Below are 25,976 nucleotides of genomic sequence, written 5' to 3' on the forward strand. Positions count from 1 at the left end.
AAGACCAAAATTGGCTCAGTGATTAGAGGCAACAGGCAGTGTAGTTTACATGGAAATGGATTAGCTTGTCCAAGGGCCCTGTAGGGGTAGGGGGTCGCAGACAGGCGAAAACCTTCCGTATTTGTTCCTGTAATCAATGTGCTTATTAGAAAACACCAAACCCAATCTTCCCCTGCTCTCATCATGCTCATGTGTATTAAGTTCCTGAAGGCTTGGGCAACGATGCAAGGTAGAGGCTCTCAGCCAAGGCTCAAATTGTGGGCAGAGTTAGATAGGTATATGTGAAGGATGCTATTACCAAAAAGGGCGAGTAAAAGGACGTGTTCGAAACTTCTGGCCCCATAAGGACCGATTGCTAAGGGAGAGATTCTTACTTTAGGTCACGTGATTTAGCGCGCGTACTCAGTCAATTGCTTTCACCGGTCGCGACGGAAAGCACGCAATGCTTTAGCTTTCACAAGTTTACGCCGCCGAGTATTGTGGGTAAAATTTCTCTGCAATCCATGTAGTCTACGTAAACTGCACATGAAGTCCGGTTTGGATCGAGCCAACTGAGTTGCTTGCTGCCGGCCGTGGAGACTGAAAAACATTACTGCTTTTACGGGTGAACAGCAAAGATGACAAGTATTAGCAGGTAATACTTCAGTGTTCGTATTAAGTGTCAGACAGTGGCACATGCTCTGGGAACATCAGTTCCCAAACCGTGGCACACAATCATGACCAACATTACGACTGTTTGGGTGGAAAGATCCGGAAGTTGAGATAAGCAATGCGCATTCACGAAGCGTAATACTAGGCCTACGCGGTTGCTCGGATTAAAATGAACTTAAACATGGCTCCTAACTTTTTCATCGTAGAGTATGTGCTTTTGATGCTCTGCCCAAGTGACCCAAACACTCTTGCTGACACAACTTCCTCCCATCTATATCCTCGCGATTTTGACTCTTTAGTAACATTTAACATTTTACACGTAATTCAGTGCAGTATTACACCACGTCGCAAAACATAATGGTTTTCTCGAATTGCGATCATTAGGCCTAGTTTAATATGTAACTGTTCACGATAGGGCCGCAGACACATGTAACCTGACGCCTATTTCAGTTGGCTCACTCAACTTTATGAAGATGGTGTCGGGGACAAATAATGTGCCAGGCAATGTTGTATGGGATATGGGCGCATTGGACATTGGAAAGAAAAAATAGGTCATCATTTAGGAAAATGGAATTATGTTTAGACTATGGGAAAATTCTACATTGAATCGTAGGGAAACAAAATTTCTCGTCCAAACCTGTTTCGGTAATGGACGAACACCGATGCGTGTGTGTAATAAAAACAAACTTTTATTTTCTTTTAAATTCATGCACGTGTCTTTATGTGGTTGACCCCTTTTTGCAGTAATAAAAAACGAAGCTTCAGTGTCGCAATGAGTAATTACATCATTGACTCTACGTAAACATTGCGTCATTTTAAAGAAGTGACTCATTCTGAGTCATCATACGGATCAAGATGGTTCAATCAAGTCATAGTATGTGGTCGAGCCGAGTCAAATTTATGCGCAAGCCAATTCGGGTCACTCAAAGCTCATACGAGAACGATATGAGTTGTAATTCTGTGTTTATTCGTCAATCAAAAGAAAGAAGGAATGCGTTCAAGACAGCAATTTATCATTGAAGATCGAAGTGATATAAAAGCTTCCTTGTGTAGACAGTTAACGAGAAAAACTTCTGTTTTTTCCCTGATATGATTTCATGTGTAGAATTTTTTTTGCTGACATCAAAACCAAATCTAAACACTGGAAATCATTTTCCATAATATAAAGAATACACCCCATTATTCATTGAAGACAGCATAGTAATTTAACTGAAACTCTTTATTTGGGGCTTTAGCAAATGGCTCAATCCTTGCGCACGAACTGACACCAAGAATGAAATCCTACATAACTCTGGTATCGATAACAACGTCAGGCGTGCACTACTGTAAAATCACAGCGTGAGCGAAAGAGTCCAGGAAATGCACTAATTCAAGCCCTACTAAAAACAGTGTAAAATCAACAAAATTCAAAGCCCCGTTGCGGGCAACCGAAGTCCCTTAGGCCTCTCAGACAAAAACAATGTGTTTTCGGAGCCTTCAGATTTCAATTCAGTTTCAAATTTTAGTAGGTCGGCCAATTATCCACCAAAACAACCCCCCCCCAAAGAACGTTCCCAAGTCTGTCAGCAGCCATTTTTCAAATGACATCCCTCCACTTTCTCAGGCTCTAAGGGTAATTTTTCAATAGCATTTTTGTCTGCTTTGCCCTCGAATGGGAGCCCCGTTATCTAGGGAGTTGATCCTTGGCCATAATAACACAATCCCACAATTTCTTGGGCCGCACAAACTCTTATTTCAAAAGTAACCTTATTAGCGCCTCAGCCCGGCGGAGAATTTACCTGGGACAGTGCACCTTAAATGCTTTTTCAACCTAAAGGTGTTATAACATGCCAAAATGCGCACCCACGTCAAGTTTCAGAACGCGCGCGTGAGTCTATAGTATAGGGCTGTGCCGAGTATCCGAATGACTGATTATTCGATCGATTGTCGAATATTCGAATGATTTTTTCGAATTTGAATATTTAAATGCAAAATTCATGAAAAGACAGGGAAAACGTTCTTTTGTTTTAAATGAGAAAAATGGCACTATGGAGACTTGTTTCAAGCAGATTCTAACTAAAAGTGTTAGAAATCTTACAATGATTTAAAAAGTAAATCATTCATTAAATAATTTAAAAGGAATGGAAATTTTAAACAGGGCAAGAAGTCTTGTTTATCTCTTGAATCTTGCTAAAAAGTGGCTTTAGGTACTCCTTGATGTGAGAAACTATTATATTAATCATAATCTACAATTGTGTGCGTTATTGCAACTGATTTTGTATACAGTTTGTTCATCAACAATCAGTACAACTGAATATTTGGATATTCGATCAAATTGAAGGTCGAATATTCGAATAGTGAATTATTCGAATCGACTCATTCCTACTATAGTGTTGACATCTCCTCTGATTAGTTCATTAAATTCATACCGTGGGAACCACAGTACCGCGCGGTTTAGGACTCGAGTGTTGTTAGCCTTTGACTCGAATTGAGTCGAGTGTTGTCTTACGATCAAGGGTCGAGTGGAATCGAGTCATTGGCTTGCGGTGACTCGCGCCGCGTAATATGAAACCGTTAGGACTTGAATCATCAAAAAATGTGACTTGAGCTGGATTCCAGAGTCGAGTCAACGACTCGAGTCATTAAAGTCTGTTCCTATACCCTGGCGGTTAAAAACAAAGAAATTCAGAATTTGTTTATTTGTTTTACAAAACGTTTTCATGTATTTTGTACCTGATGTAAGTGTTGCGCACCCGCAAATCTTTTTGGAACTCTAGCGCCCCCTAGTTATACTCTTTGTCTTTCTTTCTAGTACCTTGCATTCCCAGGGTCTCTTATTTAGCTCAGCTATGCATTGTGGAAATGTAGCAGAGATGCTAATTTTGTATTAAGTTATTCATACTGTACTCTGGCGTGATCGCTTCACTCCTTTGTCCTTGTGTTTTCTCTGCTCAGTTTGGCATGTCAGAAATTCCCCTCTACATGGCTGCATGGTTGGGCATGGTAAGATTCCCTGGAATGCTGACGTTCAGAAACCTCAGACTTTGTAACTGTCAGTTATTCACCAAGGATGACCAAGTAAGCACTTTCACGCACCCGGCTCTACACTTTGTACACGTGACTTCTTCTGTATTTTACCTTTTCACTCACGAAGTTAGATTCTTGCACACGACTCTAGCAGGCAGTCATGTTGAGCTCATTGGTTGAGCTGTTCAGCGACGCTCGTATTTCATTAATTCCTAAGCCTCTAGAATCCTATAAATAGAGCAGATTTTCCCTAGCTCGTCCGTCAGATTCGGTGGACTAAACCCTTCTTGCGAGAGCAAAACCTAACGGAGTATAGTGCGGCGGTTGGACCCCTCCGAGAGAAGTGCGATAGCAACCATTCTTATGGCGAAGAAATGTAACCATATGATTGCCCAGCTAGCTTAGCTTGGACCGATGCGAGAGCGGTACGAACTAGCCCCGGGTTGCTGATGACAGTCGTAGCGGCCTGTCAAAAGTACGTTCGAATACACGTTGCCGGGCGAGACACCCCCGTGTCCGTCGCCACCTTGGTCCAGCTAACTAGCCCCAGTCCGATCCGTCTCTACGCTGAGCCAATGGTACATACATGTAGTGCGGCGATTCTGTCATTGCGCTCAACACATTGCGGTCTGAGCGGCAGTGCGGTCGGTACATGGCCTACGGACGCTGGCCCCGTCTACCTATTGCTAGTCACCGTGGTGGTCCGGGACAGCTCCCACCACGGCCCGTCCGATGAGTGTAGCCTAGTTGTGCGATGCTACACACCTGCACCGTACCCACACCGTCTGACTTGCATTTCCAATAGTCTTGCCAAACCGTAGTTAAGTTACACTTGTATACAACTTCGCCTCTCTATAATACTTTGCCTTTCATGTTTTGTATTACGTTAAGCTACACCTTCATCAAACCCATATTGAACGGAAGAAAAGTGAGAGCAATAAACCAACAATGCAGTTTGACTGTCACCCAAACCCCTTATTTCCCGTCCACCTCTTAATAAATTGTTGACCCAAATATCTCATCCCGTAAGACACTAGTAAAGTCCATGCTACCATCGACTTGCTATTTACGGAACGCAACACTGGTGGCAGCGGTGGGATGGAAACTTATGCCATTATACTATAGTAGTACTGGTCGACCACATCTATTGCTCGAATTCAACTTCGCTCATGCAAGCTGCAACACTCTCTTAGCATAGAGCTACTTAGCTTGACGCAAGTTAGCGAACACTGTGCGACTATGGTTACTCTGTATGCCAAAGTTTATATGGAACGCCAAATGTACCAAAATATGATGTTACTCAGTGAAAGTAGTTTGATTGTGTCTTCAATCAGTTATGTGATGTAGTCAAACCATTATGCGATGTTGTCAATCCATTATGTGAAGTTGTCAATCCATTATGTGATGCTGTCAATCCATTATGTGAAGTTGTCAAACCATTATGTGAAGTTGTCAATCCATTATGTGAAGTTGACAATCCATTATGTGAAGTTGTCAACCATTATGTGAAGTTGTCAATCCATTATGTGAAGTTGTCAATCCATTATGTGATGTTGTCAGTCCATTATGTGAAGTTGTCAATCCATTATGTGAAGTTGTCAATCCATTGTGTGAAGTTCTCAATCCATTATGGGAAGTTCTCAATCAGTTAAGTGATGTTGTCAATCCATTATTGAAGTAGTGAATCCATTGTGTGAAATTGTGAATCCATTACTATCACTACTACTATTACTGCTACTACTACTATCACTGTGTACGGGCCGTGGTAGCTTTCTAGTTCTGTGGGCAAGGTCAAAACGTGGACAAGCAGCACACAAGCAGCACGAAGCCCACGTTAAAAATTTTTGATTTGCTCATCTTTTGTCAGAATTTTAATGGAAAACGTTAGTGAACATTTTGCACCTTGATAAGATCAATATCGATGGATAGCTATTTTAATACAAGCAAAGCTTTTTTTGGGGGGACTCGCGGTATCTAAAAAATCTGTGAATGTCCTGTATCTATAGCCGCGCTGAGGAGTTTATATCAGAAAGTGGTTACTCAATAGTTCCATTATTTTGGGGGCTGTAGACAGATTTCAAAAGACTGATTTTCAATTTTAACTTTCTATTATTTCATTGTACTTATAACTAAATCCTTTTAATAGATCGTACATTTTTTCTCATATCAATCGTTGTGCATGTATTTACTCCAAGAAAAGTTAGTATTTTTAGCCAGTAAACAGTCAACATGTTTCAGTGATGACCACAGATTTACAAAATAAGGTTTAAGGAACAACCAGAATTAAAGGCAAGACACCATGGCAGGTTGATTAAAAATCTTCTAGTATGTACATATGCTCATGGGGAAGGTTCGTAAGTATTCATATCGCCTCTACGTCACGGTGTTAAATATTGGCGATTCACAATAGTGCGCCTCCAAGAGTTTGCAACGCGTTGGCCAATCACAACGAGCGAAATTTGTCGACCATTTCAAAATGCGCATTGGGTCGACAGATTTCGCGCGTTGTGATTGGCCAACGCGTTGCAAACGCTTAGAGGCGCACTATTGTGAAACGCCCGTATTGAATGGAGTGCTCTTCAAGACTTGTCTCAAAAGGGGCGTTTTCTCTTAAAAAAAATAGCAAGGGAAACCTGTCTGTGCGAGCAAAGTTGAAAGAATAATCAATTGACTTTATTTTTTAAATGGTTTCAGGATTATTCCAAGAAGGTTGCTGTTGTAAATGAGATTTGTGGGGGATCAGCGTCAACAAGGCTACTTTTACTTCTTTACTACATGGACTTTCAAAAGTAGTAAAGCATGCAGCTTCATGAACGAGATCTCTGCTGGCAGATGTACTCTAGGTTTTTGCGACCAGCATGGAGAGGGAATTCACTGGTGGTGATACCTATGTATGTGCATATTGAGCTTCCTGATTTCAGTGTTGTGTGTTAGTCGTATTGATCTTTTGCAAGGCCGCTCACTTGCCATCACCGTTGAACACATAACTTGCCTGCAGGCCCATTAGGTTTACCGGTGCAGAGAGCCGGAGTTTCAAAACGTGTATCTGACGTTCGACATCGCGCGTGTAGCAGGCCATCATAAAGCAGAAGAAAGAAAAGCGAGATCTCTTTCTCAGTTTTAGTGCACTTGCCGGGTTGACACAAGTCCTACCTTTTTGAAGGAGCCTAGGGCTTAATCTTATTTTTGAAGTTTGTCTCCAAAGAAGTCTAAACTTCTATTGAGTGTCCAATCTGGTTACATCTTGCTACACCCCCCTTAATTAATCTTCCAAATACTGACAAAGGGTGGGTTGAATCTCTTGCAAGCTATTAAAATGTTTCTTGGTTACTTTTTAAGCCACTTGAGTATATAGTTTTTATGTTCACATTTAGAATGCAGATACAACATGCTAAATGATGAACATGACTAACATGCGCCATGCTTCTGCGCAGCTCTGATTGTATGTACATGTACCTTTTTCCTTATGATCAAATCTTGCATCATCCTTTACAACAGTCCCATTGATAGCGATCCTATCATTAGTTCATTTTTTTGTGAAGCTTAAGTTCGTCCTGCTAGTGTGTTGCATGGCCACGGTTCGGCCGTACCCAAAGAAAACTACCACAGCTCCTACACAGGGATAGCTCCACAATGGTGGATCATAATGCTTTGACTACACGTAATTCGCTGACAACACCACATAATGGGATTCACTACTTCACATAATTCTACACGGGCTATTTAAAGGGATAGCTCCCCGCATGACGCATTGAGAACGTCACAGAACGGATTGAGAACTTTACATAATGGATTGACAACCTTACATAATGGATTGACAACTTCACATAATGGATTGACAGCTTCACATAATGGATTGACAACATCACATAATGGATTGACAACATCACATAATGGATTGACAACATCACATAATGGATTGACAACATCACATAATGGATTGACAACATCACATAATGGATTGACAACATCACATAATGGATTGACAACTTCACATAATGGACTGACAAGTTCACATAATGGATTGACAACTTCACATAATGGATTGACAACTTTACATAATGGATTGACAACTTCACATAATGGATTGACAACTTCACATAATGGATTGACAACTTCACATAATGGATTGACATCACATAATGGTTTGACAACATCACATAATAGATTGAGGACACGATCAAACTACTTTCACAGAGTAACATCATATTTTGGTACATTCGGCGTTCCGTATGTACATGTACATGCGTCCCGGTTTGTTTCCGTTGGCTCTTGCAGTTTCCATAGAGAAGGCCTGATTCGTCATTTTAGGGTCAGAGAATGAATGAGCAAACCCGCAATCCTGTGACCCCCTGGCCACGGCTGTCCCTTGCCCTATTCGTCGAAAATTTCCGATGACGATGACATTCCACGCGTAGTCATTGATTCAGCCGGAGCACGGTTTGTAACGTTTTGTATAATGGGCTGCGTGTAAGCAGGTTACAGCGAACTGGATTGAACTCAGATATCTCGTGCCACTGTATTCCGGGTCAAAATGTGAAGGTCCATAGGTTAACTTCGGGTCGTGTTGGAAAGCAAACAGACGAAATTATCAAACTCCTGGCAGCGCTCTGCATGGAGAAGGCAGTACGGGGAAGTTGAGGGTGCGTACATGTACAGTACTTATTGTGTAAAGTGCATTACTCGTAAGTGCGTGGTTATAATACAAGCGCACGATGTTGTGATTTTCCACCTCTGACGTTGAATGGCGTTAAGCTGTACTTTGGATTTTACGTTGTCTCTCGAACTTCACCAGCCCTTGCCCCCACACCTTGCCTCGGTTAGCAATCCGAATTTATGCCCAGTCAGTTAGTATGAACGGTGAAGCCATGTTTATGTGACTCGCAGGCACAGTGAGTCGTGACCAGGTAGGCTACATTTTGTGTTATGAGCATAGTGAATACGCATGATATGCAGGGACGAACTGTTTGTAACTGATTGTTCACGATCCAGGGACATGGTATGGCTTATACATCTCATGCTCTCTACCAGAGGGATTGAGCAATTTTATTGTTCTAAACAGAGGCACATGTATTCTTTCAAAGGCACATGTTCGATTGTATATCACAAGTATAGGTCATGTTTATATTCAGACCCTGTGTTTCACAACTTTGAACTACACCTTTCGATAAGTCGACAAAGGGCTCAAACTCGGGGCTCTGCATAATTATTTAGCCTTCCGGCCTCCAGGGGTGCGAACTCGAGTAAATGGGAGTGCATATGAAGTGATTGTGGCTTGCTTGTAAATAACTGATCTTGACAACGAACAAAGGCCATTGTACTAGCTCTATTTAAAGCTGACCATTGGTATCGACCCATTCCAATCTGCTATGCAAACAAGTCACATAAAAAACCTTACTGTTTTGTGAAAGAACTGTTTCAGATTGACACTGGATGGCAAAAACTCACAACGAATTGACCAACCTGTATTTTATTTTTTTTACACATTTTGGCTTCGCTAAACGGAGTTAGGGTGTGTTTTGTATTCTCTAGTAGTTTAAAGGCAAAAGATTGAAAAACTCACTCTCCAAAAGAACGAGACCCATTTAAAACCATTTCAAGTTCAGAGCGAAAGCCACATAGAGTGAAACCACTTCTGACAGCTTGAAAATCACTCCAAGTCAAGAACCATGTGAAGGACAATTCTTTGATGGAATTGTTTCCCATGTGCCTCCTTAAAAAAGTGGAAACTTCACTCTTTCGGAGTGTTTTATTTTGAACTTTTTTGTTTTAGGTTGGTTCCACTCTTTTGGGGAGGTTTTATACGAGACTCGCTCCTTTTGGAGAGTAAGATTTTCACTCTTTTGCATTGAGAGAGTATATTTACAGTAAAACTACCTGAGTGTAGCAGTTGCGACAGTATATTTCGAATTATAATCTGTAATGCACAAGAGAGGACTTCCCGTTATTTTTTTTTAAAGTGCGTATGTAGCACATGCACAGTCCCACAGTATCTTTCTAGTCCCATTTCGAGTACTCGTGTAAAATGTGAGTTTCAATTGCACGATGTTGCTTGTCTGATAAATTCGGTATCACTGTGGTGGGTCCACTTTAATCGATAGCTTGTTTAAAAAGATATTTATCCCCTCGAAATGTCCAAAATTGGCTTGTTCCTTGAACCCTGTAAAAAATAGTACACTATGGTTAACAAGTAAAATCAACATGTGGATTTTCACGGCTAATAAAACAGATTAATAACTACTACAGATGATGGGTATTGACGTAAGGAAGAATTTTAAGATGTAATACTAACTTCTCTCCGAAGAAGTGGATTTGTTTTAAAGTAACAATTTCAAGAGTTAAATACATTTATGATCATAACCTGACAAACTGCAGAGGGCTAACCCCATGAACGTATATATAATTAAATTCTGAAAACGGTGATTAGATGGGAATTGTTAAATATGCGTATTCTCTCGGATGGAACTCAACATCCTCAATGGACTTAGTGTAAGCACGGAGGAATAAGAACACAGATTGGACTTTCTGTCTCGGTAATTAGATACGAGAATCAAGGTTTGCCTTTCTGAGATTACTTGCAAAGGGTCGGTGAATCATGAAAATCGTCGATTTACAGAGAATGTTTATAATCTGACGATGATAGACCGTTGAAAGCCGGTATACAAAAATCAGTCCCTATGACATGCACTGCGGGTTTCAGAGTTGCAGACAATGGAGGGGAGATTTTAAGAGCAAAACTGGGGGACTGATGAGAAAAATTACTACATGGATATCTCAGTAATTGTTAGCAACTACAAGTTTCTTTTTGTCACTGTGGTAGAGTAGACATTGACCAACTAAATGAATTTAGAAAAAAGGACAAACATTTTGAGATTCTGGAATCGTTTAATTTCGGTAACTCGCATTACGAAAAAAGGACATGGTGAATTCTGTGAAAGCCTCTTTTGTAAAGTCTCCTCATACTAGGCAATCTGGATAAGACTTTTCCTACCTTGAATTGACAATGGGTTATGACTTGCAAGTTAACCATGTCAAAGTTGACAAACAATAAATAGGTAAATTCAGAGAGCATATGTCGGTAACTCGCGTTACATTATGTCCATTCAAACAGTCTGGCACAAATCGATGGCACATACCTCTTTGGATAGCTCTGCATCTTATATTCAGTATTTTTTTTTTACAGATTTTACACACTTTTGGAAATAATAAAATAAATACATCTAGAACAATTATGTTATTTATAAACCTATATTGTAAAAAAAAAAAAAGGTCACGACATTTCTTGGAAGCCACTTCCTGGCGTGCTTTGAATTCATCGTTACTGACCAGTAGCTTTTAGGCATTGTCTGTATGGGTTTTGCTTCTCAGCAGATGTTGGAGGCATGTTGTCTTTCTGTGGGAAATGAAACAAAATATCTTTACAGTAAATTTAGTTTTATTTTTTAAATTCCACCCGACGTTCAGTTTATGTTTGGGAAGATTAAAGCAAGTTAGACTTAAAAATTTAATATAAAAATTAAATTAAATAAAAAAAAACATTATTTGACTTCATTTATTCACAGTTGTAACAAAAGAACGTATAAGTCCTAAGTACAGCTGTGGCATTGCATAGATTGTTGCAAGTCATAATTTGAATAGATCTAATGTCTTTTGTATGGGGGGGGAGTCAGGGACCACAAGTGGCGTCCTACATGTACATGCGTAGCTTCATGATAGCATACATTCAGAGTGTTAATTTACATGGTTGTGTCAGCATACTAGCATGTAGGATTGAAAAAATCATTGCTTGCAGTGCGCAGTGAAGTCACTGTAAATATTAAGGTCTGAAGTACAATAAGAGGAAATGTATACTTGTACCATTGACATTTATTTGACATACATGTAGGCCTAGGACTATTATAAATATTTCGGTCTTTTCTTTCTTTTCAAGGATCATATGTACAAATTAATAAACTACAATCACTCTCTTTTATCTTGATGCTGGAACAGTAATTCAGATGATAAACATTGGGTTTTATTGGAGCAAAAACTGAAACTGAAAGCCCGGAGAATGTGGCATGTGCTCATGCTGATATTGCGCAATAGGCAGAGTTCATTTAGGCTGCCCTCTATTGTTTCAGTGCCTCACAGTCTGCATAACATTGCATGTGAGTGTGTTCTGCACACCCTAGCCCAGTTAAGGGTCTAAAATTGCTCATACCGGTGGAATCTTGCGTTTGTAGACGATATAACTCGCGTTACACTTTTTGATGACATTTTATAAAACTGATGACACTGTTTATTTTGGCAAACATCTTGCTTAGAGAATCAAGGTGTGATAAGTTTAGAAAATTATCAAAGCCAACAAATTACCTCTAATAATTTCTTCAGAATGAAAAAAATATATTGTTTTGGTAACTCGCACTACATGACCGAAACGCTTAATTCTTTGTGAAGTGATGAAATATTTTGGAAGGTGGTGTGGAAATTCCTTTCAAGAGATTGAAGTAGACCCAATTTACTACTCTAAAGAGAATTAATAGAAATGCTTGCATTTTATTACCAATTTCAGAAATACAAATTCAGTTAAGCCTATATTTTAGCAGTTTGGATGACTAAAAAATCTCTTCAGCGTTTATAACTGTATTTTGCAAAATATTCGACCGATTGATATTCTTTTTGTTTCTTTAACTTCAACATATGAAACAATGCATAATTGCTACTTTCTTTGCAGTGTGATTAAACTTGAAATTTTAGTGTCATGTCCACTTTCCCATGGAATTGCGAAACTGCATCATTTTAAAACCCACCAACATCCGAAGCACAGTGGAGAAGAGAAACAAAGAATTCGGCGAAAGTTGACGTCATGCGCAACGTTACGTTTTGTAGAAAAAAAACAATGCCCCGTGTGCTTTTGCACGTATTGACTCCATTGTCGGCCTGGCTAGCTGTGCTTTAACAGTCTCTTTCAACCCTCCCTTTAGTGACAACTTGTCACTCAATCTGCAATAATGTCCGTCACCATCGACGACTGTAGGAGGAAGGAGGCAGACACGCTGGTCGCCTCTCGGTTCAAGAGATACCTACTGAGGGAGGGGCCTTCGAAGAAGCGACTTAAGAGCGACTTTGACGATGGCAGCCCGTACCCGTCGGGTTCGGAGACACTAGGATCCAACTCGGATGATTCCTCGGACGAAGCAAATAAGACATTCAATTACAGTGGTGAGTCACCCCGGCACAAGTCATCTTTTTCAAACTTAAGCCAGGATTTGAGTTTAATGTTTGACTACTCGTAGGTTTAGAAAAGTACTAGCATAGGTGCGTTTAAAGATTGCTTGTTACACTCGCACTTACAACTGTCTAGCTCGGCTAGTATAGCCGCGGATATACGTCTGTGTCATTTATACCCAATAGTGTTGACCAGAAATTTAGGTTAGTAATTTGTTCTTCGGTAATTCTGTGGCCCCATGCATGAACCTGATATGCCATATTTTGAAACTTTTTGAGTTAGATGCATGAATGTGTAGAGTAATGTCATATCTTTATTTGCTAAAAATATCAAGAGCTAGGGTGGCCTATTTTTTGAAATATAGAGGGCGGTATTATTCTGACTTAATAGAAAATCCCAAGAAGCAAAAAGTTTAACTAGATTTTTCTCAGTTTCTTGTCTGTGTGGCATATCAGGTTCATGCATGGGGCCACAGAATTCATGTGCATTTTCAAGTCAAGTAAATTATTGTACTTATTTTATCAGTCCAGCCCAGTAAAAAAATGCAAAGGTAGTGTACATACGCGCTGAAGATATTATAGCTTTCATTATGTTGCGCCGTGATGTTCCATATTCTTAAATAATCTGGTCAGTACATCAGTTTTGTGTGACACCCCGCAAAACAGAAACTTCCCGATCATTTGAGAAGACACAGGTTATTGTGTCGCTTTAATGCAAATGATTAGCAAAATGTGGCTTCCTTTTTTCCTGTATACGGTTTTGTTTCTTACATGCTGTACACGTGTTTTTGTGTCCTGGTATGTAATATTCAGCCAGCATCCATTTCGTAGAAAATAAAATGCCAAATAGAAAACGAGTTTTTTCCCGAACCACTTTTTCAAGTTTGATCTGCATCGCAGTGCTTTGTTGATTTAATTACTCATCGGAAAATGGCTTGTATGAGTTTCTACTTCATGCCATATTTTGGACTTCAATCCAAAGTGGTTGACTCAGTGGCGAACGAGGAAATTGTTGTATGCTCATATTCAATATCGTGTACAGTATCATAGTGAAATATCGCTCATATGCAAGCCCTTACCGATGTCGTGTACATGTGTTGCTTGTGTCTGACGTCACTGCGCCGCGTATAACGTATCAACAGGGGCACATTTTCCCAGAAGAACTACCATGACGCATTGCCGTTACTGTAGCGATTATGATTAACACCCTGTCGCGATTGTCTCTTGCTTTAATATACAAACTACCTCTGAGTAGGGCATTTAGTAATACACTGCAGAGACTGCAGTATTGCTGTGTATAGACCAGGATGGTCTTGTTCAGAAACCGACCTTCCAAAGAGTGCATACGCTAGAAAGTTTCAAAACACTTCACTCCAACGGTGGATGGAGTGAAATCTTGGCTTAACGAGTGATTTTTTTTATTCGGAATGATTTTTTGCCCTGTGGAGAAAACAGGGAGACGGATGTTTAAATATAAGAGCACTATTTTGTGAGGATGTTGCGATGGAGTAAATTTGCACGAAGCGTGTACATGTACATGCTAATTGTGGCTAAGTCAGGTCGGATAATTGAGTATCGAATGTTCAACCTGAAATGAAATCAAATATTCGAGTATTCGTGTATTCAGCTCAGACCTAGTGCTAATGCCATTGTACCTGGACTGTCAGAAAGTTGAAACTCTTACATTGTGTCCTTGTAAGAATTGACTTCGGAAGCATTTTCTGAATCTGTTTACACAAGACATTTCAAATCATACGCAAGCAAAAGTTGAGTTATATCGACATAAAGATCTTCTGTCCTCAGCTAGGGACTGCAGTCTTTCTGTTTGAAATCAAACTTTTCACAGTGTTAGGGGTTGGTGTTGTTGATGCTGATGAAATGATCCTGTTTGATTTTCAGAAATCATTCGCTGTCAAATATGCGGCGACAAGGCCTCCGGGATGCACTATGGTGTCTATTCTTGCGAAGGATGCAAGGTAAATTATCTTGGAAATATTTGTGGCCTGGACATAGTCATTTGCGGGTGCAGGATTTGGTCTTGACAGTTTTGTCTCGCGTATAGGCCGAGTAGCTTAGTTAGTAACTACAGAGTAACGCTCACTGGAAACCATAGAACATTTTTAACGTGTGACGTCATGTCTCAGTTCAGGCACTCCGCATGTGTGCTCAGATTGTTTTGTTTGGAACAGAACTAAAGATGAAAAATTAGAAAGATTCGAAGTGCGGCGCGGAAAATGTCGATGGCTATACACACGCTCATTTTAATTTTGCCGTGCATTAAATTTGCCTCTACACAGAAGATCAAAGGGCACTTTTGATGTGGCATAGTCGACCGAAGGGCGCCCATCGACTATTATCATTGCTTTGTAAACATCACGAGCGCCATTGGGGTCTGATTAGTATATTTGTTGAGAAAAAAAAAATAGACTGGTTGAAAGTCAACATACCCGGTCATATGAAATTCTCGCCGAAACTGCATGAATTGAACCCGCCCCCAAAGAAACCAGAACGAAATAAAACAAACCCCCAAATCTAATATTTTTGGAACAATACACGTATCGATAGAAAATAGCTACTAGCCCTTTATTTCCATGGGATTCATGCATTTTCAATTGCCGGTCGCAGATTTGGATGTCATCTCAGTCTCAGGGACAAATTCAAGTTCGAGCTACGACTTCAGGTCGACCGATTCTCAGTTTACCATTGCGCAAGTGCAGTACAATGCCACTCGAACGACCGTAGTCTAATTTTTTTTGGGAAATCCCATTTTGATTCTATTGCACAATTATTTTCACGTCAGTGGTTCTTGGTGTACTGAAAGGGGCTATTATAGTAACCCAGCGATACCAAGGTGCCCTCTCATCCATCGTTCAAGTGACGTTGGTCGAACTGTCTTTATCCAAGTTTAGTCACTGAAACCTTCCCTCGCGTGCCACTTTATAGTGCGCCCTCTTGTGCTTGAACACTGCATTGAGGCTTTCAAAAGGCTACTTACGTCATTTTCTTCTGTTGTAACAGACCCGAGTCACAGAAACAAACTTTATCATGGCCCTAAAAGCTGAAATTTTCTCTTCACTTGACGGCATGTCAGCGTTACATCCTCGTAACAGGGCACGAACAGTGTTATACGGATGTCGTGTTAACCTATCTTCCTGTAGACAAAACGCTTAAGACTGCATGACATTGTTGACTTTTTGTGGGCTGGGCCTGTCCGTGTTTGGATGTTACCGTGGCGTGTAAGTTTTATAGAAACCTTTTCGCTAAATTCAAGCAGAAGAAAAGGAGTGAGTGGCCATTTTGTGTTTCGGGTTGAGTTGTTATCTGTCTTGTTGGATTGATTTGTGCAGGGGTTCTTCCGTCGGACACAGCGGATGAAGCTGGAGTACAAACCTTGTCCACTTTGGGAGACCAAACCGTGCGACATCACTATCAAATCGCGCAATAAATGCCAGTATTGTCGCTTCCAAAAATGCCTTCAACTTGGAATGTCGACAGGGGGTGAGTGTTTGGGGTTTCTGTGTTGGCCCCAATGTTGCCTAGGAAGTTGCTCTTTAATTTGGAGGTACATGTATAAAAGTTCGTCAACAGGCAATGGGCGGAGATCCGTCTGACATTTGAATCTACCATTTAGACCTATTAAGCATAGCCCCACTCGCTTCTTGGAAGCTTTTTAACCGTTTTGCATTTATCGTTCAGGCAATTGGAGAAAGTTGGTCTTCGATGTCCACTCAGAAATTAAAAACAGTCTATATGGTGTTCTGCGCAGATCCTAAATAAAGCATGTAATTATCTTCAACCAAACACTGGGAAGTAATTAGCCGAGTTCTCTCTCGTCGTGAAAACATGGCAGTGATGAGGCATCGCAATGATTGTTGGCTTATGTTTCGGGAAAATAGCCTCGCATATGGGCACAAGTTACGTTATTACATCTACAGGTGCTTTGTAACAATACTTTATAGGCAAACATATCGGCCTGTGTGTATAATACTTCTAACAGTTGAAGAATACGAAATCTTTCATCCAAACTGTATCTTTTTTTTCTAAGTATCTTGTATGCCATACGTGAAAAAAAATCTATACGACAAAGCAATGACCCCTATTAAGTAAGACGGAAACGTTTCAGAGGCTGTTTTATTTGTGTAACTAAAGCGAGGTAGCCGATCGATTCTTTAAAGAGTCTCGTTCTGTGTTCCCAAGCCGTTCGCATGGGGCGCGTCCCGCGGGCTGAGAAGGAGAAACTCCTGCACGAGATGGAACACGTCCGGGAAAACCTGATACTCAGCGAGACCGAGGAGGAGCGCGAGCACCGGCTCTTTGTGGAGCGGGTGTACGAGAACTATGCCAGACACTTCGAGGGGGAAAAATCCGACAAGGAGATTGAAGGCTTCCGTATGTATGTCAACCAGGTATGCAGTCAGTAGGCAGATTTTCCTCGACGATCTAGTTTAGACTGAGATGTGCGCATTGGATTTGGAAAAGCGAATTAATCGGAACTAGCATATTAGGACCGTGTCTGAAAATCGGCTGGCAATGGCACACCGTTTTTTTACGGGACGTGGCTATTGCCACGAGGGCGGCGGCTGCCATTGGTGTTATGTCCAGCTCTAGTCAATTCGGAGGCAGCCATATAATACACCCATTTCTGTTTTGGTTTTGCTCTGTTGAGGTGCACGACCGACTATACCAGGCAAGATATGGGACGGAGGGGGTACCCCCGTTACCTGTCCAATCCCTATACACACTCTAGACTATTGTTACCTAACACATCCCCCCTAGAAGTTTGTAAAGAATTCCTGAGATTCCGATCAAACAATGACCAACACAAAGGCCGGGGGGGTTCTCTCCGTCCCATATCTTGCTTCAAATGCGACCGACCTGTTATGCCTTACGCGATTTCAATGATACCGCCTCTAAGTTTGTCAGATTGGACAGGTGACCCCCTTTGTAAACAAAATAAGCTTTTTACAAGTTAAATTTAACTAAAATCTGGTACACTGAGTTCTTTAAATTCACGTGAACAATAAGTAATCAGTCTAATAGTGCTACAGAACGTAAAATAAGATGCAAGAAAGCCAAAAAATTACAGTAATTCAATGTAATTTAAACGCTTCAGGCCCACAATCGGGGATTGGTTTTGGGAACGAAGCCTGAGACGGAGACAAAGTTGAGTATTGGAAAACAGCCTTATAGAGGGATTTAAGATTAGAGCCGTCTGCGGATATCTGCATCGAAACCGAGGCTCTCTGTGTTGAACTTGCTCGCGCGCGCCCGCGGAGTCGACACAGTACATGGAGTATCTGGTTCGTAAGTGTGACGCCACTTCAGTTTAAACCACGCCCACTACACAAGGTACACGACCATCGCAGGTACGTTAGTTTGCGGTCGAGATTAGACATTGCAAGTAGACGTGGCAATAGAATCTCTGGCCGTTGTGAGCTTAGCCGCTGGATCTGAGAGCTTTCAGAAATGTTTTTGGATCAGATAGGTTTTTGCTCTTTCGAGGTGCACATCCGACGTGTCACGCCTAGTTACATAAGAGATGCTTTGCACCAGTGCACTCTTTTCAATTGGTAAGAAGGGCACAGAAGAACCATTCCATTCTAGAGATAGTGGCCATGCATAAACATGCCCTGAATCACGAGACATAGCAATAGTGTCTTTAGTCTGGGGAATTCAAACTGTAATGTTTATGTGCAATCAGATTAACTCAGTGTACCAGAGTTTATTTCAATCTAACTCAAAAATTGCTTATTTAAACTTTGAAAACAGCATGTAACAAAAATGACCCATTTTTAACTCTCTGAAGGAGATGGAAGTGACTTTCCCTACGGGCATTGTCTTCAAAATCACCCCGCTGAGCATCTCCCCGGAAAATTTGGCTGGCAAGCCCCGGGAGCTGACCAACCCCTTCCACGTCAGCCGGCACCTGTCGTGTGCCTCGGAGATCGGCATCCACAAGATGGCCAGCTGCCTCAAGAACGTCCCGGAGTTCCGGTCGCTGTCGGCCAAGGATCAGCTTATTCTCTTCAGAGAGTCGTGCTTCGAGATTGCACTTACCTTTAACGCCGAGAGGTACGTTTTCGATCGTTTCCCGCGTGTGTTGCTACGGTAGATTTCTCTTGCGATTACCTTTGGCCGTTGTTCCAGCGACCCAGTTGTAGCGCTCAATCACGTGTGTTCATCCGGCACTGCCGATGTATCAATGTAGTTGTGGGAGGGGCGCTATCTGGTGGGGGGTGCGCATGAACAGACACACCAGAACACCCTGGGCTCGGATCTCTGCTGGTGTTATTGCTATTTAATTTCAGTAGTAGACAGGCCAACAGCGGAGGCGACGGCAAACATGAGGAAATAAAGAAAAAGAAACACAACTTAAGTTAATTGTTCCTTCTAGGTGAATGGCAGGAATTATACATGTATAATCTGAATGTATTGGAATGGCACAGTTTGACCCTAAAATGATGAAATTGGAAAATGTCTGGAAAAACGGTTTATCTACTCATCCTTCCAAATTGATTAATGGCCAAGAAAATTAAATTCACACTATGGACTTCCTCCTGATGGAAATAACAAAGATTTCACCCTATTGTCATTATCCAATCCTAAAATTACATGTACATTGGAATAACGACTATAAATCAATGTCCCTCAAGTACTGGGAAGATTACTCTCTAATTTCTGTGTACGTTAGAGATAGAATCTAATATAATTGAAGCCCATTCATTCCAAACAATTTCAAAATTAAAGCAATAATCATCTCCAATAAGCAAGGGATTTACATGTCACTTAATCCTCAAGTGCATGTGCCCGTCTCATTAATTTACATGTCACAATTTGCCCAACACGTGCCTGTACATGTACATGCAAGTAATGTACACTTATGCGAAACCAGTAACTTCCTTCAATCAAATGATCTAAACTACATAACCCACATAATTACTCCACCATAGATCCTACTCAAAGTTTTGATCTCGGCACCATTAACGTCGATACCGATATATGTATACATACATGTATATGCAAACCAGACTTGTCTGAGCACACTGCTCTAAGGCCGCCATTATTTTACCGCTCGAAAGTAACAAAACCATTTGCCCAATTTACCCATAAAATAATGTATTTATACCCTTCCCACGATGTCTAACAATTTCTCTACTCCCCTGGAAACCCATTCGATGATTTACAAGAAATTTACAAGCCCAAGAAGAGTGAAATTTACCAATTTAATTTCAGTAGTAGACAGGCCAACAGCGGAGGCGACGGCAAACATGAGGAATGCCTCTGCCACCGCATGATGGCGCTGTTGCTACACACCAGCATACTCACAATTATATGTACAACATGCATGACATCCCTCACATAGTTAATACATGGGATTATATTGGATAGCGCATGACGGGTGGCCATAATCCGGTCCTGTCTCTTGCGACTACGGCCTCGAATTTTGATCAAAAGAGGCAGTGTTCGATACTTGTGCATGCCGTTGTCTCACATGGAGACGCCTCACCGCGTGTTGCCAACATAGAGTGCAACATAAACCTTTGAAAGTTCTTGTAGGGGTTTTCCTGAAGATATACGTCACGATATGCAATGGGCGTTAGTAATGACACACATTTGAAGATTAAAGTACTAAGGTTTTCAAAAATGATATGCAACATTGTCATTTAAATCCAGTATCGATCCTTGACACGTCATAACTGATTTTTATCGACACCATTAAACCCCACTAAATTCTACATTATTCGAATATCAACTGGCCTTTTGTTCACGCAATAAATCGCCGTGACAGAATAAAATCACAGCGAACCAGATTTTTAAGTTCGCGAATCTGGCTGTAAAAAGTTTTTGCAAGCTAATGACCATCAGGATGGCGTTTAGTTCAACGCTGGCTTAATATTGTGTTTCATATTCTTGTGAAAACCCCAGGAAGAATGTCAAGATTAATTTTACAGGAAAAGATGAACTAAACCAATATTCACTGCTCGAAAAAGGCTCCTGCATATTTTGTCCAGTTTTGCACTGTTGTGTATTGGCTCTTGTTTAGTGGCCTCCTGTCGCGATCGCTTGATGCCCAATCTCAACTTACGCTTGCACTGGAAATTGATCCCGAGACTTTAAAACCCGGGTCGCAGTGAGCTTTCAAACCACGATTGTTACAGGCCATTTCACGTGGAGCAAATTTTTGTATAATTCCCCTGAACTAGGGTACCTATTGTCCCCTACCTTTAATCCTGTAATTGTAGACTTTTCACTAATTACTGAATAATTTTGCCGTCACTTTATGGGGAGATCCATTAAAAAGCAGACTGGATCTTGCCACTCTTCTTAGCAAGATTAGATGGCCCCGTAAGATTTGTAATTCACGGTAAAACGAACCTGGACTGGAGGCTATTTTTCAGAAATGCAAAATACAATGTGCAAAACCTTGAGCGAGTTACTTGCTGGCTATATACAGTGATCTGATACATGCACTGCACTGATGATTGATTGATTGATTGATTGTTTCCGCTGTTGATAGACAATGATTGGGTATTTATCTGACACAGGTACCACCTAGGGATAATCCAATTCCCCGAAGACAACACCTTTGTCCAGGAACAGCGAATGGAAGAGATCTGCACGCGCATGGACATCCAGTCGCCCAGTTTCACGTACATCACGCGGTTCAATGCGCTGAAACTGATCGGGCGAGAGAAGGCACTCTTCACGCTGCTTATTCTCGTGGCGCCAGGTATGCCTTTCGGTTGGATGTCCCGATCACAGCCTCAGGCCTCACAGGATGATTTACAAGCATCAACTCAAGGGCATTATTATTTTGCAGTTATTTTGCGTTGGAAAATATGTCACTTTTAGATTTATCCCGGTATTTCCATGTAGTGGTGGTCGTATGAGGGCGCCACTAATTATTTCCTTCTCTTTCCGCCCTCTTGGAGCTGCCCCTTGACTTTTGACCTTGAAATAATTATCCATAAGGAAATCTTACTTTCTTTCTTCTAGATCTTCATATCTAGATCTAGAAGGAATGCAAAATACTGTGAATGTAGACACATTTCCTTTTCCAGAACCATCTAAAACGGAAAGCTGAGATTTGGTGGTATTGCGCCCGAAGTCTGCATGCCGCCAAAGTTGCTGTGTTAAGTCGCTGTGTGTTTTTTTATAACGAACAAGTTCTGTAGCACACTGTACTTCATGCAGTGTCGAAGATCGCGACAAGGGCAGACTCCTCGACGAATTTCAACTAAACGTCACAAATTCCTGTTAAATTTTGGCTTTTTATGTATCAGAGCTCAGAGTAAACTATTTCAATGTAAAACCTGCTTAATAATGTTCCATATGGCACTACTTGGCTCAGCAAAGATTGTCTTCCTCACGCTGTCCAACTGCCGTCAGCATGTAGGATGCATCAACACTTCCATGTAACTTGTTTCTTGTTAACCTTCATATTTGGCCGCTGTGAGTGGGTGATCAGTCCACAGGGTTTGGGCCGTGCGGCCCATATCTGTAGACGAATACCGCACGGGTTTTGGCCTCTTCTGCAACTTTATATTGGTCTCATTTTTTTCTCTAAAATTCCTTTTTCGACTCTAAATGGAAACTGCCAACGAATAGACCGTGAAGAGCTGACCGACACCGAGGCTGTGGAGCGGTTCCAGCACAAGCTGGTCAAGGCCCTGGCCGTGGAGCTGGCCCGGAACCACCCTCACAAGCGCAACATCCTAGCCCGCTGTCTCAACCTGCTGACGCTGCTACGGAACGTGATGCCGGAGCAGATCAACAAGATGAAATCCATCATATCCATGTTCGACGGCCAGCTGCCCGTCCAGCCTAGTCCGCTCATGAAGGAGGTGTATCGTCTCACGTGATGGTGCGGGAATTCGTGTGAGGACTCAGCGTGCAAACTTTGCTCGATCTTCCTGCAGCGTTCGAAAGAGGGCGCCCTGTTCCTGTCCGAAAAGCACCCCTGTCCTCATGTTGGGAAAAAATCGAGTCGTAATTTTGCAGATATTGATAAGTCAATTGAAACAGTGTTAAATTTTTGTTTTCCTGTAGGGATCTGCGTTCTGAAGTTGACAGAAAGACTGAAATATTTTAGCACCTCTCTCTGGTTTTCTTGTGTGTGTTGTCTGTTATGATGAAGATGTGTTGTACGTTCAAATGCCTGACCTACGGAGGCTTAAATGACCATCCGTGTTACCGCATTACTGAGTTAATTTATCGTTGAAACAGAGAGACATACACTGGATTCCACTGATTTCAAAATTGTGAAATTATCCCCGAAACACGGAACTTAACGATAACTCTTTGTGGACACATTGATTTCAATGATAAGATATCTCTGAAATGCACACGTGGAAACGTGGAATTCAACAATAATGTATTTTGGAAATCCGGAAGTTAGTGATGATTACACTCAGAGTTCAAAGATTATGCATCTTTTTTCGAATCTCGCAATGATTAACATTCAGACGATACTCGATATAGGCCTATACACCCACGGCGCGAAGCCATTGTAGGGTGGCTCCTAAACAAGGTGTCACACCAGCAGGTTTCAGACCCAAGCGCGGATATGGGGGGGTCCCCCCAAAATGAGGTTTTTTTAAATCAAATTGAAGATATTAAGTGTCTTAAATGGAGGATGATTGTTTATACCGGCAGAGCCATTTTGCTCTGGAAATTGTGTCTAAGCTGCTGCTTCATCTAGTTCACATTGTGGCCGGGGCGATTAGTCGATGCAAAAGTGCACCAGGGAAGCTACTCACCGGTTTTGCCCCCCCCCCTCTAAAACTGTGGGTCTGGAAACGGCCTAGGCCTTGTGCAGACTTACTGCTATTCATCTTGTTTCCATTCTGACTTGAACCATTTGCATAACACGAAGGATGGATGCCCGTACCTCCGTTAGAAATAATTTATATACGTCATGATCATTGAATTCTCGGTTTCTGAGATATGGCATTAAAGATGCATCATTGATTTCCGGATTTCCGAGTTGCCCTGTCGTTGAGTTTCATGTATGATGCCATATTTCCAAGATAGGCCTGCGTTATCCTTGAATTCTGCATTTCAGTGATATATTATCGTTGAAATAAGTGTTTCCACAAAACGTTATCGTTGAAATCTGTGTTTCGGGTATAATTTATCTTTAAAATCAGTGTTTCCCAATGTACAGTGTGTCTCTCTGTTTCAACGATAAATTAACTCAGTAAAGGGCTAACATGGATAATTATTTAACCTTCGGTACTCATTTGAAGCAAGATATGGGACGGAGAGAACCCCCCCCTTTGTGTTGGTCATTGTTTGATCGGAATCTCAGGAATTCTTTACAGACTTCTAGAGGGGATGTGTTAGGTAACAATAGTCTAGAGTGTGTATAGGGATTGGGCACGTAAGGGGGGGTACCTCTCCGTCCCATTATCTTGCCTGGTATATCCGTACTGACCACTTTACGACTTAATGTTATGTGGCAGACTGATTGTTTGGCATGTGTCTCGGTGAAATTGTTCGTTGATGCTTCGTTTTAAATGGCACCCCTTTTGTTTGTTTTTGAAGGCGTGGTGTTCTCGTGTGTGCGTTTTCATTGGAGTAAATGCTGCGCAGTTTTCTGCCAACAACGAGCTGTATAAAGCCGAGAATTTGACGGGTCACACACTATACCCTTACACCCCTCAAACATTTAGACCTTTGCTAGCTCCAGTCGTGAAAAGGGGGCAATCCACGAAGCCTTTGTTTGAAGGCATAATTTCTCCTGAAGCGGTTGTTAAGCCAGGAGGTTGATGCAGCCTCCTTGGCTTTTCAGATTGAATCAAGTTAGTCTCCTTTCAAAGAGGAATCTTTACAGAGATTGTATGTGATATTTTCGGATATCAACAAGCAAGACATTGTGTTCTTGAACGTGCTGTGCCGTCAAAGATTAAAGTCTGAACAACTAAGAACGGACTTTGAGGGAAAGAAGCGTTGCTAAATTGGTGAACTCCTCAAATTTAGAAAAATATTCACAGTGGCGATTTTTTACGTCGTACTACAATGACATTCGTGTAACATATATTGTAAATACTACCCAAAGATATCCAAATTCATTGCGAGACATTGAAATTACTTGAGAGTGCCCGGATGGTGCTTGCTGCAGTGCAATTCACTGGTTTGGTGCGATGCTGGAAGTTAACAGTGAATACCCCTCTATTTCAGTGGTGTCTTGCAAAAGAGTGACTTCAGTGAATCTAGGTTGGTATCACAACAGGTGTTTCAAGCGACTTGCCCCTCGGTGCATGTCATTAGCCTTTCACATGTGATACATCGAACGTTGTACATAGTAACATTTACGTCTTAGCAGCTTGCAAAAACATGCTCGATCCCATGCTAAGCCTCATTAACTTAATGGTATTTCCAATTCCAATTGGGGCTGAAGGTCTACGTCAAAACCAAATGCATACACACATAATTTATAGTTTTTATTTTTTTTTCATCTATCATTTTCATTTTTGTTTAAATACTTTTTACAAGTTAAGTTAGCTTGTAAGCAATACCGTATTTTGGGCAGAAGAGCATGTTCATTACTGCTTGTAATTATTGATTAGAAGTATTTTTAGCGGGGATAATAATTACCCTGTCATTATTGATTTTATTACTAGAAATATCACGTTTTACGTACTTTATACCTGAAATATAGAGTCAAAAAATTTACTCTCATAAAAATTGTGATTTGTTTTATATATCAATTAAGCTTCAGAACAGATGCAGTTTTATAAATAAAACATAGCTCGTAGTTTTCAAGTCTTGATATTTTTGTTGTTTGCTGTGGATTCTTTTATTAATTGTGCTACTTTTTAAAGAACGGTTTATGCTCAGTTATACTGTGTTGCTCCGTGTAAATGAAACAAAGTGATATAGAGTCCCAAAATGAGCGACATGGAAGGGAATCGCAGACTCGATTTCAGCGATTAAAGTGTTATAAAACAAAATAACGCAACACAAACGGCTTACTGTTTACGTAAAAACACATTTAGTTTGTACTTTGATACAGCGTGACAAATGCGACAAACCTACAATAATGTAGTGAGTTTTTCGTGAGGATCATAGGTCGGAATTTGGGTGATACACAGACAAGGATATACTAT

General features: G+C 41.1%; 1 protein-coding gene across 3 annotated transcripts; it reads left to right on the plus strand.

Moving 5' to 3' along the window:
- Positions 1-515: 515 nt before the first annotated feature.
- Positions 516-25,639, plus strand: LOC110991238 (peroxisome proliferator-activated receptor gamma-like). 3 transcript variants are annotated; one of them, XM_022256531.2, is made up of 8 exons: positions 516-634; positions 12,621-12,858; positions 14,764-14,840; positions 16,212-16,362; positions 17,062-17,270; positions 18,671-18,936; positions 21,411-21,595; positions 22,474-25,639. In XM_022256531.2, the coding sequence occupies exons 2-8, from the start codon at positions 12,648-12,650 to the stop codon at positions 22,725-22,727; spliced, it is 1,353 nt and encodes a 450-aa protein (XP_022112223.1). In that variant the 5' UTR covers positions 516-634; positions 12,621-12,647; the 3' UTR covers positions 22,728-25,639. The 3 variants fall into 3 exon arrangements, with proteins under 3 accessions (XP_022112223.1, XP_022112225.1, XP_022112224.1); XM_022256533.2 differs by lacking the exon at positions 516-634 and adding an exon at positions 8,080-8,300; XM_022256532.2 differs by lacking the exon at positions 516-634 and adding an exon at positions 8,307-8,564.
- Positions 25,640-25,976: the final 337 nt, after the last annotated feature.

Source organism: Acanthaster planci, linkage group LG03, assembly GCF_054643075.1.
Source record: "Acanthaster planci isolate LZ-2023a linkage group LG03, COTS_SCS, whole genome shotgun sequence".
Lineage (NCBI taxonomy): Eukaryota > Metazoa > Echinodermata > Asteroidea > Valvatida > Acanthasteridae > Acanthaster > Acanthaster planci.

Excerpts from the sequence above, each read along its gene's own strand:
- LOC110991238 (XM_022256531.2), top strand. The coding sequence starts at position 12,648 with ATGTCCGTCACCATCGACGACTGTAGGAGGAAGGAGGCAGACACGCTG. Across the intron at positions 12,859-14,763 it reads TAAGACATTCAATTACAGTG|AAATCATTCGCTGTCAAATA; the intron begins GTGAGTCACCCC and ends TTTGATTTTCAG. Across the intron at positions 14,841-16,211 it reads ATTCTTGCGAAGGATGCAAG|GGGTTCTTCCGTCGGACACA; the intron begins GTAAATTATCTT and ends TGATTTGTGCAG.